This window comes from Biomphalaria glabrata, chromosome 2, assembly GCF_947242115.1.
Source record: "Biomphalaria glabrata chromosome 2, xgBioGlab47.1, whole genome shotgun sequence".
Classification (NCBI taxonomy): Eukaryota; Metazoa; Mollusca; class Gastropoda; family Planorbidae; genus Biomphalaria; species Biomphalaria glabrata.
The window spans coordinates 35470265-35488712 of NC_074712.1; the positions used below are offsets into that span (position 1 = coordinate 35470265).

The 18448-nt window shown below is 33.8% G+C and overlaps 1 protein-coding gene across 2 annotated transcripts; it reads left to right on the top strand.

Moving 5' to 3' along the window:
- Nucleotides 1-83: 83 nt before the first annotated feature.
- LOC106075171 (leukocyte elastase inhibitor-like) lies at nucleotides 84-18279 on the top strand. Of its 2 annotated transcripts, none has more exons than XM_013236101.2 (6): nucleotides 84-270; nucleotides 9868-10241; nucleotides 11168-11329; nucleotides 12089-12303; nucleotides 13702-13800; nucleotides 15558-18279. In XM_013236101.2, exons 2-6 carry the CDS (start codon nucleotides 9887-9889, stop codon nucleotides 15873-15875), a joined length of 1149 nt encoding a protein of 382 aa, XP_013091555.2. In that variant the 5' UTR covers nucleotides 84-270; nucleotides 9868-9886; the 3' UTR covers nucleotides 15876-18279. The 2 variants fall into 2 exon arrangements, with proteins under 2 accessions (XP_013091555.2, XP_055876233.1); XM_056020258.1 differs by having other exon boundaries at nucleotides 90-243.
- Nucleotides 18280-18448: the final 169 nt, after the last annotated feature.

An 18448-nucleotide genomic window follows, 5' to 3' on the forward strand; every position in this document is an offset into this window, starting at 1 on the left:
GATCTATATAGATCTGGAACTGGATCTAAATTATATATATATCTATATAAGTTACTTTGGTATTAGTCACAATTAGTGTAGATCTAGATCTACTTGTAAGATTAAGCTAGAGGGAAGTGAATCGTCACAGTCTCGTTTCTAGATCTAGATAGATTCTAGATCTATATAAATATAATCTAGATATATTATTATATACCATAGAATCTACTATCTAGTCTAGATCTGCAGTGCCTACAGAAACAGGTGATTCTCTAAAGTGACAAGTCTAAAGTAAGTCGTCTAAGACTTGAAGAGTGACTAAGACTAAGGACTTAGCGTAAGACTAGTTTGACTAGTAATAGTAAATAGTAGTAAGAGTCTAAAAAGTCTAAGACTCTCTTTCATTGAGTCAATTGAGTTAATTAAACTTAATTGAGTAGTCTTGAGCCTTTTGAGGGAGGCTCTTTTAAAGGGAAACTCCAATAGTTTTTAAATTTTAGTTATTGACATATAATATTTAAATTCTGCGTAAAAAGTTGTAATAGTAAACATTATATCATTTTTTATTTAAATGCTCGGAAAATTTTATATTTAATAAATTAGACAGAAAATTCTCCACGCCCCCTAAAAAACGGGGTTCTGCGAGATGTTTTTAGTTTTTAAAAACGTGACGTCACAAGGGTGCTGGCTAAATATAGATCTAGACCTATATAACCGATAAACTCTCTAGTCTAGATCTAGACCTATCGGATCGCATTTATTGTTACGCTTCACAGCTAGATCTAGTCTCCACGTTGATTTATAATCGGTCATTGTTTATAAACCTCTATTAGATTTCTACTTGAAGAAAATTAAATATTGTTCTTCAGCTTGTTCCAGTAGTTCCAATCACAAAGATAAAATCAGCAAGTATGCTGATACAGAAATTAGTGTTTCTTTTCATTTGTTTCCAAGAGATGAAGTTTTAAAGGGAAAATGTGGAAAATTTATTCGCCTGAAGAGCAAATATTTTACAAAGGCATTAGCTAATTCCTGTTTATGCTCAAACCATTTTGAGAGAAGCTGTTTCAGCAACTTCATTGCTGTGGAAATGGGATTTTAAAAAAAAAATGAAGTTAATACCAGGTGCAGTACCAACAATACATTGGATTTCCAGGCCAAAGAATTCAATTAATGATACTACTGAGACATTTTAAACAACTGAAGTTCAAATATAAATGAATCAGATTTGTGAGCTAGAAATTTGCTACAAATACTAGATCTACTATTAAATTTCTTATTTAATAAGTAGATCTATTGTCTACGAAACTCAATTCCAACTTTTTAACTTTTGACCTTGGGGGTGTGTCTCGCCGGCTGAGCCAGCGTCAAGCTCTCTCATCACTTTTTCCATGTCAACCAATGTTAGGTCAAAACAGCACAAAAAAATCATAATTTTCTTACGGTCAAACATACAGTCATAATTTATACACTATTAGAAATTTCTTTTAAAGTATTTTAATGATGTACTAACGAAAAATTTTTTTTATCAAAGATAATTTCTTTTTCGCCTCCCTATCAATAGGATTTGAGTGCACACTCGTGACGTCACACAGAAATTCAGTGAAAATCTGACTGTTTTGGATGCGCAGAAAAATTATGTCACAAAAGCATCAATTACTAAGTTATTCTTGCAAATAAAAAAAAAAGAATAATATATTCATTATCTATAAATCAAAACACATATTATATCAAAAATTGTCAAAACCATCGGAGTTACCCTTTAACTTTAACTAAGCCGACTTAGCCTCTTCTCTACTACCTAGACTAGACACTAGGACTGAGGACTAGACCTACCAAAGTGTCCTACCGTCACCTAGTCCTAGTACTAGTAGTAGTAGATCTAGAATCTAGAGACAGTAGAGTGACTCAGTGAACTAGTAGTTTATTTGGCAAAATCCTGTTTCAGTTAATTTATTTACCGTTGCTATCACGGCAACAGGCGGCTGCTTTTTGCCAGATGGACTTCGTTACTGATGCAATAATAACACAAAAAATAAAATTGAGAAAGAAGTTGTTTTTTTTTGCTGCCAACTAAAAAATATAATTTTGATAAATAAATATTATAGATGGGTTAGTAAGTGTCGACCTATTTTATTTAATCAAAACATATATCTACATTTTAATATATCGAGAATCTATAGCATTTCTATACATTTTTATGTGTTTTATAGCTCAAGTTTGTTAATAATAAAATGTTCTGTCTTTCTCTGGCAATTATTTAATAAACTTTAAAAACATCATCTCATGTTTCTTCTTCTTTTTTTCCAATTTGCTATTGGTTCAATTAATATTTTGTGTGCGTGTGTGTGTGTCACCAATGATTTTCCTATACATGGACTTTTTTGTTTACATTTTTTTTATAATTAATACAGGTATTTGAAAAAAAAATATTTAAAAAATTTACTTACCAATTATCCATTAGCCTAGCCTATCGTGATTAATGCCGGCCCTCCTAATTTCGCATTCTGGACTTGGGACCAGACTAATGGTGGAGTTACCGGCTTTTAATTACACAACTACGGTACGGTACGACGGTAGAGGAGACAGATGCTAGTTGATAATATCCAGAAGCGGCCTTAGGGGGTGGCGAGTGGGGGGAATTTAGGAAATTTAGGCACCGGTAAATTAAGCACTTTTTGACAAGGTGGAAAATTAGGCACTCTTTAATAAATTTCCAGTGCCGCGTCTCGGGCGGCCCCACAATACCAGAAATATTTTTATAGAGTTTGTTGAATCATTATTTGCGTCGTAGAGGACTGCGGACAAAACCTTACTAGCTAATACTTATATGCAGAACAATTACAATACGGTACGTAATTAATAGTCAAACGGCCAATGGTATGATACCTACGTAAAGTAGCGCTTTAGGATTTTGTAACAAAAATAAGGCATGTATAGCATTAGAGCCAAACAAGCTCATTTGGTTCATGTGATATTGTCTAAATAGTCTACGCTTATGGCTCACGGGCCCACGCATGACACTCGCCCGGGGAACGGCGTATGACATTACTACATTAGCCACGGGTCCCGTGCACTGATAAGGCCGCCTGATACATCAATAAAGTAGCCTCTATAAAATAACCTGTCTCCATATAAATATTATCTTTAACCGAAACCGGTAGAGGAGATAGGCGATATTTAACGCATTAAAAATAGTAGCTTCTGTATTAAATAACCCATGTCTCCCCATTTCTACAAACGTATAAACGAGACTGTGCTATTAACTTTTTTTTTCGGCTTTATGGGTAAATAATATATGGCTCCTTCTGTCTCGTAAGACAATGGATGCGCCCAGATGAGTCACTGGCTTTGGTTGCGTCTTGAGACGGGGCAGAATCTGGAGTGGCTGATCAAGCCAATTTTGGAACGGCAGTTTGCCACAGTTCGAACATTTATATTCATCTGTCCTAGGGCTCACTGACAGGGCAGCTTTCTTTTTCTTTCTCTTGACTGATGCAGCTTTATTTCTTTTGCATTCAGCAAAGTTCATACCAGCACGTACACTCTGTCTCCATGCTGTCCGGTCTTGGGCTATCTCCTTCTACATACTTTTGGTCGATGCCCATGGCTCTCATGTCTTGCTTGCAGACATCTCTGTAAGTTAGTCTTGGGCGGCCCTTGGGTCTGGCTCCCTCTGCTAGCTCAGCGTACAGGATGTCTTTAGGGATTCTTCCATCTGGCATGCGAGCGACATGACCGAGCCAGCATAGTCTTCTCTGTTGAAGGAGAGCATAGATGCTGTGTATGTTAGCCCGTGTCAAAACTTCCTGGTTGGTGACACGATCCCTCCAGGAGATGCAAAGTATGCGTCGCAGGCAGGGTAGGTGGAAGCTATTTAATCTGTGCTCTTGACGCATGTAAGTTACCCAGCTCTCACTGCCATAGAGAAGTGTGCTCAGAATGCAGGCTTTGTAGACAAGGATTTTTGTTGCCGTGGTCAATTTGGTATTTTCCCACACAGGCGTAGAGAGTTTTGCCGTTGCTGCAGAAGCCTTCCCTATTCTTTTGGTCAGCTCAGTGTCTAACTCTAGGTTGCTGGCTAATGTTGTTCCCAAGTATGTGAATTCCTGCACCACCGTAAGTGTGCGATTTCCAATGTGTATCACTGGTATTTCTGCAACATCTTGTGCCATGATTTCAGTCTTGGAGCGGCTAATTGTAAGGCCAAACTCTTGACAAGCAGCTGCCAGTGCATTCACAAGCCTCTGTAATCCTTCTTGTGAATGAGATATTAGTGCGGCATCATCTGCGAACAGCAGTTCTCTAATCAAGATATGCTGTCTCTTCGTTTTGGCTTTAAGGCGTGCCAGATTAAATAGCTTTCCATCGGATCTACTGTGGATATATATTCCATCTTCCAGGGATTTGAACGCGCTGGTGAGTACAACTGAAAAGAAGATGCCGAATAGTGTTGGAGCCAGAACACATCCTTGTTTTACTCCGCTCTTGATGGAGAATGGCCTAGAGGCGTAGCTGTCAAACTGTACGGTGCCCTGCATGTTTTCATGAAAGCTGACACTAGTTTCGTAGCTTGTTTGGACAGCCGATACTGCAAACAAGCCGGTTCTGCTGACAAGGTCAAACGCCTTGGTCAAGTCAATAAAAGCTATAAAGAGGGGCTGCCTTTGTTCTCTGCTTTTCTCCTGTAGCTTTTGCAGGGAGAAGATCATATCTGTTGTGGATCTACCGGCCCTAAAGCCACACTGCAATTCTGGGTAAACTCATTCTGCCAAGATCTGTAGTTGCTTTAGTATTACTCTGACATAAGCCTTCCCAACTATGCTAAGAAGTAAAATGCCCCTATAGCTGTTACAATCTGTGTGGTCACCCTTATTTTTGTATATCGTTACTATGTTGGCATCCTTCAATTCTTGGGGGACTATTCCTTGCTCCCAGCATAAACTTAGCAGTTCGTGGAGTGGCTTGATTAGGGCAGGCTTTCCAGCCTGAATGACTTCAGCAGGAATACCATCTCCTCCGGGTGCTTTCCCGTGTGCAAGCATGTCAATGGCTGTGCTCAGTTCCTTTCTAGAGGGTGTTTCATCTAATTCGCTCAAAACTGAAAGTGGTGGGAAGTTAGACAAAGCAGTTGTCGAGATAAAATTTTCTATCTGGTGAAGTTCTGCATAGTGTTCTACCAATCGTTCCATTTGCAGTGCACGATCAGTGATTGAGCCATCGTTTGACTTAAGTGGGGCACACTTGCTGGTGTGAGGTCCAAAGGCTTTTTTCATGCCCTCGTATAGTCCTCTGATGTTACCACAGTCGGCACAAGATTGGATCTTTTCACATAGGTCCTGCCAGTATTTGTTTGCACACTGTCTTGCTATTCTTTGGGCATCATTTTGAGTAGATCTGAGAGCTTGTAAGTTGCTAGGGGTGGTCTCCTTCTTGTAGTTTAGCATGGCTACTCTCTTGCTTCTAGTGGCAGTTTCCATTTCTTGCAGACTTGCTTCAAACCAGTCTTCATTTTTCTTTGTTTTGTTACCAAAGACCAGTGATGATGTAGTATCACGTATGAGCGTCCAGGTTTTTTCTATCTCAGTCACTGAGAAGTTTTTGAAAGCTTCCTCTAATTTCTTTGTGAATTCGATGCTAAGATCAGCATTGTTTGTGTTTGCAGTATTCAGGCGTGCTTTTCTTTTTCCCTGTGATGAGTGGATCTTAGTAGGCAGCAGTCTTGTCCGGCAGGACACTAAAGTGTGGTCAGTATCACAGTCCGCACTTTGAAAGCTACGTGTCAGCAGTATGTTTCCAATGTCCCTTTTCCGTATCAGTGTCATATCCAGCTGGTGCCAGTGTGCAGACCTAGGATGTCTCCATGAGACACAATGCTGTGGTTTTGTCTTGAAGTAAGTGTTCGTAATGCAGAGCTTATGATATGCGCAGAATTCAAGAAGTCTTTGTCCGTTCTCATTCATCCTGCCGATTCCTAAAAGCCTGAGGCAGTCTGGCCAGGTAGTGTGGTCTGCTCCTACTCTTGCATTGAAGTCACCTAGAATAACCATCTGCTCTTTTTGAGGAATAGTCTCAATGGCTTCCATTAGGTCTTCGTAGAACTTGTCTTTGTCCTCTTGGAGTGAACATAGTGTAGGGGCATAGGCACTGATTAGAGTGACTTTTCCAGATGTAGTCATCATACTTATGCTTAGTAGCCTTTCCGAGCCACCAACTGGAGAGACTATTGTGGGAAGTAGACTGTTCTTGACAGCAAAGCCCACACCATGCAATCTCGTCTGTTCCTGTGCTTTTCCTTTCCAATAGAAAGTGTAATCAGCCTCGCGGAGCATGCCGTCTTCGGCTAGTCTGGTTTCTTGGAGAAACATCAAAACATTTAAAATGTACGTGTGTTTATCTATACAATAATGCCATCATATCTATTTAAATTCAATTTTTATAGCATAAAAAATTGGTACCTAGATTTACGCTTTTTCGTGTGATTACTGTCATTCTAATTTAAGAATAATAATGTATACCCCCCCCCCCCCCCTTTTTAATACTTCAACTAATATAGCATATATTCCTATTAATTCTATTTATTTTATTTCATTCCTATCATGTTTTAGCTCACTGTATTAAAAATCAAGTAGGTTATCCCTCCTTAGAAATATTTCTTTTAGTCTTGATCCAGCAGCTAGACAACGCAATAAAAATCTGGCCTGCACCAATATGGCTGCCTAGAGACGTAAATAAATGACCTAAAAGGAGATCATGACGTTTATTTAATCTGGACATTACATGAATTTGAACACTCGCTGTTTTTGTGGTCATTACATCTTTATTTTGATATTTAATATGAAACTAGCGTGCTGTATAATAATGTGCTTGGGTAACCTGTGCTTGTCCATTATCCAAATCCAATGATTCAAACCCAATTCCCTTTCAATATGTAAGAAAAAAGGCTAATAGATTCAGATGCCTTTACTGACCACCATGTTGTTTTTAATGTTTCTTCTTTTTTCAATAACTTTTTAAAAAGAGATTTCTGTTCTTATGCTGTCTACTTATGCATTTTAAGTGTATTTACTGAAATGAAGGTCTAAAAAAATGTTAATAATAAATTGATGAAGTTGTTTCTTCATTTTTTCAATAACTTTTTTAAGAGAGTTTTTTGTTCTTATGCTATCATTTTAAATGAAATTTAATATTAGATCTAATAGCTGCTAGAAAGAAAGACAAAACAGCAACAGAAAAAGTAATTCAAGGGAGATAGTCTAATATTAAGCCTTAAAACCAAAATGGCATATTTCCAATGACAATATATGGTAATAAGAAATAAAACTTAAAAATTTATATTTTAAAAACTATTTATCTCCGAGGAAATTAAATTACATATTTGTAATCTGCATTTTTTTCTGCATATTCTTAAAATATATGAGAAACCTGATTTAGCGTTTCTAGTCTCGTAAACTAATACAGAAAAAAGAGTTTCAAATTTATAAGTCAGGTTGGATGACTTTACCTATTCCTAGGTAGGGTTAATGTTAATACTAGTCTATATTTTTTCAATGGCTAAGTCTATGCCCTATGCCTATGCAAATGAGCCCAAAATTTTATATACATTTTATATACATATATATATATATATATATATATATTATTTATTTATATGTAGTCAACCACCTCAAGTGGTCAACTTGCAGAATTTAAGCTCTAGCTGAGATATCTTTTCAAAATGTGATGAGCATCTTCTTTTGAGCTTCTCAGTTTTTCTAATGACAATAATGCTCAACATATCTAGTTATATGGCAACTTGAAAAATCCTGACCATTTTTTGCATCTATTGTTTACGTACGGTAGAATCACATAACACCTCTTTCAACTTTTTTAGGTATTTGAAAGCAGTCAGAACTATCTGGGAGCTGGAAAAATTTGTTTAGTCATCAAAAATTTTCTTGATGAAAAATGCAAACAGTAAACTTTTATCTAAGTTGGCTCAACATTCTCGAATATTTTTTTTTTATTGATTCCATAAAATATTTGTATATGTTGTTGTTTTAAAAAAACATTTTCAACATCAGTTCATCATATTCAAAAGTTATCACATATAATATATATGGATGGCTGGACTGTCATTCGGATTTATTGATGGTCCCGGGTTCAAACCCTGCCCGCTCCCATCCTCCGCTGTCCTACTGGAGGTTTGGACTAGAAAGAAGGAACACCCGAAACATGTACAACATTTTACAAACAACATATATTGTGAAATTACAAAATCAGTTTTTTGTTCTAGTTTATTATGCATTTTTAAAGAAATTACAAATGTTCATGCTTTTAAAATGCAAGTTTATACAGCAGTAAGCCAATACAAACTGGGGATAGTAAAGCTTAGCTTACACAGAATAAATAGACATTGCTAATTGTGTTCAATAGGGATAATATAGAAAAATACAGTCCTGATATCCTGAAGGGCATGACTCCAATCATGGACTATTATGCCAACATTATGAACCACACATCAGCCATCTTTACACACTAAGAGTGAGACAATAAATTTGCTGTTACTTAGATAAGATTTAATAAGATAAACTTTATTGATACAAACAAATGAAAATTGTCCATCTCAGAATTACTACTATAACATTAACAATTTAGATGCAAACACAAACAAAATTCACATGCATAAGATATGCACACAGACACTAACATGACCAGCGCTTTATAAATTAGGCTTCTATGTACTTCTCTGTGACAAGTGACCTCGCAACACCCCGACTGAAAGAGGAATAAAGGAGTTTTTAAAATCTTTCTGTTCTAGCCTTCATGGAGAGGAGCTGACCAAAGATAATGCATCTAACTTGACTTTGAAATCCCTAAATTAAATATTTGTAGAACTATTTGTAGGTTAGTGAAAGATGAATAATTTTAAAGTTGTTTAGGCCTACATGTAAATGTTATTTCTTCTAATTAAAAATATAGTTTCGTAAAAACTTTTAAGCCTGCTGTCTTATTTTTTGGGTCAGTCATGATCAAATTTGCCATAGTTTTCTACCTACTTCTAGTGAACTTATTTTACCTAATGAGTCTGTGTACCATTAATGCAATACACATATTAATGAATTTGTTATTAATTAGTGTAAAGAACTCAGTTCTTGGTGGATTGTCTTCTATGGTTATTTCTCTTTGTGAAGTTAATTCCTACTTAATAAGAATCAGCTTTTATGTTAAATAAAGCTGAAACATAAAAATCTCAATAAAATTAAAAATTACAACCCTAAGCCCAACAACACTAACATGCACTATCTGTCATAAGTGTATCAAAGTACCTGTGCCTGAGCTACAGCTTGTAAACTTAAATGTTTTTGTCTCAGCCTCACAGTGAGGTGGGTCAATGCACCCCCTGTTGTTGTCTACTCTGTCCAGCATTGTCTCATATATTGGTGAATTGTTAGATTTTCCCCTATGAAAACTAGTTAATTTTGTGTAGTTTTGAAATATAATTTTCATAGTAAACCAAAAATAACAATTATCTTAAGAAAAAATAATGACACAATTTATCACTTAAAAACCATTGTGAAATTAACTTCTGTTATTTTAGTAGTGCTATTTGATCTCCCACTCTTCATTCATCTCTGTTGAGTTCACTGTTTAACTACTGAACAGAGAGTGTGTGACACTACTTAATTTATACTAGAAAGAGCTATCAATCTATCAACATTGCCACTAGTCATGTTCCCACACAGAATCTTTTTGTATGACCTGAAGTTGTAAAGTAATAAAAATGTCTGTTGCAATAAATCTCTTTAGGTCGAGCCTAGTAGTTCGCTTGTTAGATTATCACTATCCTACTTTCACCACCCTGTGTGCTAGACTTCATTCAGATTTTCACTTTCTGTATTTCCCCAGGTAAAAACTGATTTTACAAATGGCTCACCAACTCATTGCTGATGCTAACAATAAGTTTGGCTTGGACCTCTTTAAACTGACTCATAATGGAAGCAAGGGAGAGAATCTGTTCTTATCCCCTTTCAGCATATCTCTTGCCCTAGCTATGACTCAAGTGGGTGCCAGAGAAAAGACTGCTCAGGACATGGCCAAGGCCTTGAGATGGGAAACTGAGGAGGAAACTAAAATTCATGAGCAGTTTCAGAGTTACCTCAAACTGATTCAGTCACCAACGGATGCTTATCAGCTGTCTACAGCCAACAGATTGTACTTACAACAGAGCTATGTGTTTTTAGAAGAATTCAAGAATAAAATTATTACATGGTACTTGGCAGGTTAGTTGACAATTACATATTGTGAGATTAGCATAAACATACAATTTTGAATCTTTAGTATAGAAGTTACATTTATGCTCAATTAACAATTGTTACAAAGCAGCCTTTTGATTTTTCATATTTAACAAAAATATTTTAGGATCAAGTTCATCGTATAAATAAAATGTTTATCAGAGCTAAATGCTTAAACCATTTTTTTTGTGATCTCTCTTTATTTATTTTATTTTATTTTGTAACTCTTAAACATTTGCTAGTTTTTCTTAATGAAAATCATTGCAATAAATTAATAAGGAAATATTTTGTAGGCATTTTATGTATCGTTGTTTTAAGTCTTAAATGATTTCTTAAAATGTTTTAAATTGACAGATAGTCTTTGGGACTTAGAGATTTATTGGATCAAAGCAAAAATATAAACAAAGCAGTAAAATAAAGGCAGACTATCTGATACATTTTTTTTTTTTTTTATTTTTTTAAACAGACAAAAATTTCTTACTGACACACCTATAGGATAAGACAAACTAATTTGAAACACATCTGATAAGCACTTGAGAGAGAAAAAAATATTTCTGATTTTATTTTACCTGAAATATTAAAGTATCATTTTATAAAGTCTACAACTGTTTGGATGGTACGAACTAGTATGTGTGAAGTAAACACTTTTTTTTTTTATAATACTTTTTTATTAAGCAGTTTATTTTTTTTTATTCAACTGTTGTCATTGCAAAAGCATAGCTAGTGGGCCTACTGAAAAACTATTTCTTAATCATTATATTTACTAGAGATAATGAATGTACATATAAATGTATATGTATGTGTGGCTGTGTAACTTAATTAAAATATATGTGAATATTATAACAATAATATATAATAATATTATAATAGTTTACAAACTATATTTAATTATTATCTGGAATTGTTTGTTTCAGAGCCTATAAGTGCTGACTTTGTCAGCAATGCTGAAAATGAAAGAGTTCAAATCAATGACTGGGTAGCTGGCCAGACAAATAACAAAATCCTTGACCTTTTGGCTCCTGGAGTACTGGACAGTCTGACTAGGATGGTGCTGGTTAATGCCATTTATTTTAAAGGTCTTTTAGCTAAATATTTCATATTTAAATGAGTTACAAATGAAATTAAACTTTAAGCCTATTTCGTAAGTGCAAAATATAAGAATAGATTGTAGCACCTAAATCAGGTCAGAAGTGAGAAAAAGGTGATAGTGAAGATCTTCATTGCTTATTACTTTAAAACACTTTAAAAGATATGTTTGTTGAAGTTATCTGTGGTACATATAATAAGATCAAGGAAGAGTGTGGTACTTCACACTGCTGTGCAGTCCTCGCTGTAATATACATAGTTTTAGTTTTCCACATTCAACACAGACATAACCATTATCTGTTGGTGATCCCTTTAAGTTCTGTTTTTTCTGTCTACACCTGTCCTCAGCAGTAGACTTCTTTTTTTTCTCAAATTTGTATCATTGAACCTTTCTGTCTGTTCTCTTCTTTAAATATATTTTTTTTAAAGTTAAAAAAGAATCCATGTAATCACAACATATTTGCAATAAGGATTAATAAAGCAGTCTTAGTCTTAAAAAAAAAAGATATCAAATTGGTCTTTGATCAGCTATATAAGGTTCAAGCAAAGCTTTTACTCAGCTCTTATGAGCCCATGAAGACTTCTTTTACAGAGTTGGTCATTTTGTGTTGGTTACAACTTTATAATCTATTTGTCATACCTTTGAAGTAGAACTGTTCTTTGACTTTCAATAATTATGAATCTAGAATAATCACTCACAGTATGCTTAAGATTTGAATCAAGTTTTTTTCCCCCACTATTATTTACAGGTCAGTGGAACAAGAAATTTAAAGAGAGTGACACCAGATCTTTGCCTTTCAAACTTTCCCCTGGACAAACAAAGAATGTGCCTATGATGATCATGACCAGTGAGTTCTCTTATACTGATGATCCAGACCTTAAAGTTACAGCTGTTGAAATTCCTTACAAGGGGAAGGAGCTAGGGATGGTCATTCTTCTTCCAGACGAAGACACTAGTTTGGAGGTATGGACTGGTTGTTATATCAGAAGAAAAAAATGGCCTCACACAGATACTTTATTGCAGTGTTATAATAGAAAGATATAATATAGTGCATTAGCTGTAACATTTGATTATCTTACATGATTTATAAACAAGAAATAGAAAAAAAAGAATACTTTTTAAAAACAAAGCTTGTGTAAGGAAAGGAACCACTAAGTACTGCCATTTATCTTGTTGTTTATGTTGTTTATCTCCCTTTCTGTTTTATAAAACAAAATTAATTAATTAGTACTAAATGATTTACTAATTGGTTAATTTTGGATTGATTCCTGTATTGTTATTGACTTTGAATAATTATGCACAAATTTGATCAGAGAATGGGAAATGGGAGAACAAATGTGACCAAACTTAACAAGGGGACTAAATCCATATATATAAATCCTCATCTCTCATTTAGTGGCATTTAATCTCCTTAATTCAAAATAAAACAAATAATTAATCATCATCAACAAATATTTTAATTTTTTTTATTGATTCATGTCTTGTCAGGTTTAATGAATAAATGTGCAAAGTTTTAACTTGATCCAAGAATGGGGAAATGGGAGAAAAAAACATATTCAACCTTTTTACCAGACGGACAGACAGGCAGAAAGAGTGAGTTGATATAAGCCTTGTAAAAAAATAGAGAGAAAAAAACTTCATTTGCCAAGTATAAAAAAAATGATTGTTGAAGCTTTAAAACAGTTATGTTGAAAGAGACTTCTTCAATGACTACTTAGGTTGCCACTCTTTACCTGAGCTTTTGTCACCCACCAGTCAAATCTTTGCCTTTTCTTAGATTAAATAATTAGCTTATAGTCTTTAAAAAAATGTTGAATCTATTGTTTCAGAAGTATTAAGTTTAACGTCAACACTTCTTGGGGGCATGGTAAAGCACTTGGCTTCCAAACAGAAGGGTCTCTGGTTTAAAGCTTGGTGAAGGTTTAGATTTTGGAATTATTAGAAAGCCCCTGAGTCCACCCACTCTAATGTATACTTGACATTAGTTTGGGAAAGTCAAGGCGGTTAATCTTTGTACTGGTCATGTCACCCTCATTAACCGTTGGCCATACTATAGAAACAGATGACCTTTACATCATCTGCCCAATAGATCGCAGAGCCTGAAAGGGGTGCTTTACTTACTCTACTTAGATTATAGGAATGATTTTGATGGAAAAATGTATTGATTTCTAGACTTTTCTTTGCTTTAAGTCTGTTTATCTTCTGCTTAAAGTTTTTTTTATGTAAATGAAGTACATTTTAAAACCACATAGATGAGTAATATTAATTCTTGAATTGCCGTTATACTTTAATTTACCTCATTAATTGTCCATGTTTAAATTTGGTATTACCTTATAAACCACCTTTTTTTTTAAATTTCAGAGTGTTGTTAATAATTTGACATGGGAAAAACTTAAGACAATTTTTGATGGCCTAGCATATCCTGGTAGTAAGGTCAAGCTCACACTTCCAAAGTTTGAGGTATGTTAATGTTATCTGGCTATCTTTACATTGGTACTGTATATAGGGGAATTCACTAATTCAGTGAAAAGAAACAGGAAGTTTCTTCAAATTAGAAGACTTCGAATAATATTTAAACAAATTAAAATACAGCAAACTATGTAGGTTGCAGGTAAGACTGCATAGGCAGTGAAATACTGCATTTCATATTAATTTGGACTTGAAGACAATCTTATTATTTTCATTTTAAAGGATTTGGAATTGAAAAACTTAGAACTTAGAGAATATCAATATCGCAAGTGATAATGATTGCACTGTCTTGAATTAAACAGAGATTGGTGAATATTGGTCAGATTAATTGGACTCAGTGATTACATTACAATGCGCACAAAGAAAATGGTACATTCCCAAACAGCAGAGCTTATTGTCTGGTGTGTGTGAGACTGAGAAAGAGAGGGAAAGAGAGGTATGGGGTGGGTCAGTTTTTGTTCCTCCCAGGCCAAGCCACTCGTAACTTACATACAACATGCTCTGAAGCTAAAAGTCAATCAATAGCAGCATGTTGAAGGATTGGTGAACACCTCAAGTGACCCTATGACTTTCAGAAAAGAATGAAAAAACCCAAACTATGAAATGAATTTGAATAAAGCAGAACTTTGATTTATTGGCATTTGAATTTTCTTGATACCACTGTATATACTACATAACACCTCAAAAAAAAAAAAATTCTTTTCTGTCTGTATTACTATTTAAAGGGAAACTCCAATGGTTTTTCAAATTTGAGTTATTGACATATTTAAATTCTGCGTAAAAAGTTGTAATAGTAAACATTTTTCCATTTTTTATTAAATGCTTAAAAACATTTATATTTAATAAATTAGACAGTAAATTCTTGACATCTAAAAAAAAACGGGGTTCTTTGATATTTTGTTTTTAGGTTAGGCATACGTCATTTCCCTCAACAATACTGAAAGGGAAACAAGATTTGACCAATCGTATCGCTTCATTCTTACAGTAGCTGTTAGGCTGTAAGTCTTACTGATGGCCTAGTCAAGCGCTATGGTACAGTTATATATAGATAGATAGATTTAAAAGCATTAGGACAACCAACTCGAGAAAAAAAGTAACATTTTCATCTAAGCCCATCCCTGTCCCAAGAAGTAAATAGATCACAGGTCTGAATGATTCGAAGAAACTGGTTAGTGTAAGGCTAGTCTAGACTACGTGTAGTCGGTCATGACAAGACAACCAAGCGATAGTGTTTTTTGTGTGTTGAGTGGTCAGGCGAGAAGATACACACTGCCGTGGTTAGTCAAGCATGTAAATCTCCTTTAACACTCATTTTTTTCTTTGCTTACAAGATCCTAGATCTAACTGAATAGACGAAGATATATTTCTTTTACGAGAATGTAAATGTTACTGTAATGGTTTTCCGTTATACAGTAAGTCAATAGATTAAATTAATAGGCATGTGTGACGTCACAGAAACCTGGTGAAAGTCTGACCGTTTTGGATGCGCAGGAAAATTACGTCAGAAAAATATAAATTACTAAGTTATTATTGCAAATAAAAACAAAATAATAATATATTCATTATCTGTTAACCAAAACACATATTATATCAAAAATTGTCAAAACCATCAGAGTTTCCCTTTAAAACTTTGTCATACTGTAGTGTTTTTTTTTAATTTTATTTTTCTCAAGCTTTGACTTTCAGAAAATAAAAGAGAACTATGGTTAATGTTTTTTATAATAGTGGTATATTTTTTTTGTCTCTAGATGACTTCAAGTTTGGATTTAAAATCTCTTCTTTCTTCTTTGGGAATGGAAGTGGCCTTTAATGTCAACTGCGCTGACTTTAGTGGTATGACGGGAGGAAAAGATCTTTACATATCTGCTGCGGTTCATAAAGCATTTATTCAGGTAAATGAAGAAGGCACGGAGGCAGCAGCTGCAACAGCTGTGGTCATGATGATGAGATGTGCAGTGCCTCAACCTCCTCCCATCACTATTGACCGTCCTTTCTTATTTCTAATCAGGGATATCCGAGCCAACAACATTTTATTTCTTGGTCAAGTAACTGACCCATCTCCTTAAGATCACGTTTATGAAACATAATGTTGCTTTTAACAAATTTTATTCTATCTCCTGAAGCATTTAATATGTTATTTCAAATAGTTTTATTTTATTCTGTATTGTTGCTTTGTAATTTAGTTTTTTAGAGAGTCATGCAAACTAATTGTTGACTCTTTCTCTGGCTAGATGAGATCATTTCACTTCTGCTCATCTCATACTTGTTACTGTTTTAGTCTCCAACGTCAGACCTTATATTGTATAACTGTTAAGCACAATAAACTTCAATTGTTTCTTTTCTCTTTTACTAATTTACTTATAATTGTAAAATTTCTATCCCTCCCATATACTAATTAGATCTAATAGTAGTTAGGGGAAAAAATGATTTAGGTAATAAAAAATGTTCCGTTCTAAAAAAATAGAAAGTTTTGTGGGTTGTTTTTTTCAAATTCGGCTCTGACCACTAACAATCTATAGACTTTCACATTTAGTTGATTTGTAAGTATTGAGTCTGTCACACATATATTTTTATTGCAATTGATAATCTGCATACAATTACTTTTTTTTATTGAAGTGCAGTACTTCTGACAGATTACCTTTTAATGTCTTATTTTATATTTTAATCATTAAATAAATCTACAAATATATTCATAGTACTCTTTGCTAGTATTGTGTTGTGACTTGTCTTGAGAAAACATATATGTATATATTGGTTGGTGGGCTACTATAAGCATTTTTGTATCATTAAAATAATTCATACTAGTTTTTTTTATAATCATCTAAACCATTGGTCTTCAACCGCCCTCTTTTCTTATATTTTCTCTTTTAAAAATCTACCAGTGCCCCCCTCCCTTCGCCTGGACTAGAACTAGCAAGAAACAAAAGAAGACAAATTTAAATAAAATATCATTTATTTATTGATTTTCACAAAGTCACTAACAAAGTTCTGGGATATTATAAAATTGTTAATTGTTATCTAGAAATATTATTAAAAAAAAACAATTAATATCTCAATAACAGAGAAAATAATTAGCTTTGAATCAATAAAGGTCAATTTCTTTCCTTGCAGTCACAGGTTCATTTAATTCATTTATGTTAGTTGTCAGCCATGTAAAACCAATTTTATAAACCTTCTATAAGTTATTGCTAACTGATTAATCTTCCTGTTTTCACAAAATTTTTTTTATTTAAAAGCATAACAAAGAATTTCCTTTAGAAAGCCAGCAAACCTCAGTGTACATTAAGAGTTGGACTTGTTAATAATTTGTTTCACAAGACTGTTATTAAGATGCATTAATTTTAGCATTGATTTTTATTTTATTTACAGTTTTTTATAATGAGATTTAAAGGGATAGGTAAAAATGAATGAGATTTAAATATGAATGAATTTGTGGGCTAAAATTTTTGTTACCTGTGAATCACACAATTATTATGTTTTTGTTTTAGAGCACCTCCAGTTTCTTCTTTCCTCTCTATGTTTCCTTTAGGGCATTCCCTTATTGCCCAGCACCCCCCGCCCCTTTTCACAAAATTACCCTGGGGTGTTTTTGTCCTTGTTGAAGACCACTGGTCTATACTGATGATCGAGGAATGATAAATCAATATTTGTACATTTTTAAAATCACTTATTGTAATTATATATTCACAGCATTTCTGTTACAAAAAAAAAAGCATTAAAAATTATATTATTTTAAACGAATGTCTAGTACCGGTATTCTTATTTTATTTATTTCACTATTTTAAAATTTCTTTGCAAAAATATGTTGCTATAAGTGAATAATAGTGTTACATGTCGTTATTTTTGTGTCTTTAAATTGACAAAGAGCTTTATTCATTCTTTATTCTTTCAAAATGGTTTTGTTTACAGACTTCATTTTTTTATACAATTCATACATTTTACTTTGATTCATGTTTATAAGCTCAATTTTGTTGTTTGTTTACTGAATAGTTATTTTGTTTCTAGAAGAAGGAAATGACATATCAATCATTTGGATGATTTCTTGCCTACCTTCCAATTGATTTTTAAATATTTTTCGACATTTTGTTTTACCTGTTGCTAGGGTTTATAAATTTCTGTGATATAGGGTTACCATATATATTTTAGAACATTCAGCTATAGAAAAGACTTTTTTTGTTATTTATAATTTTTAACTACATTTATCTGGCAAAAAAAGGCTAATGCTTATACAATATAATGCTATTACTTTTTGTTTTTATTATTTATTTTTACTTACCAAGCAATAAACTTACTATATTTTAATTATAAATATTTGTGTTCTAAATGTTTATAGTTTAAAACTATTTACTAAAATGCTTTGAAGTATTCTCGCACTTTACATTGTGTCACTTGCAGGGTAGCACTACACAAGTAGCTTAACCTTGAACCTTTCAAAAACTAATTCAGTTAGAATAAAATTATTCACTACTATTTTTTTGCATTGTTACCTTCATATATCCCTTTGTTTGTTCAAATGTTGGGGTATAACATTCTCCGTCTTTTGACTTGAATAGAAGTTCAGGCCCATTCACTCTTTTGTTTTCTTCCCATCGCTTTCTCTGGAGGTGGGGTGGATGAGTGGTAGGGCGCTTGGCTTCTG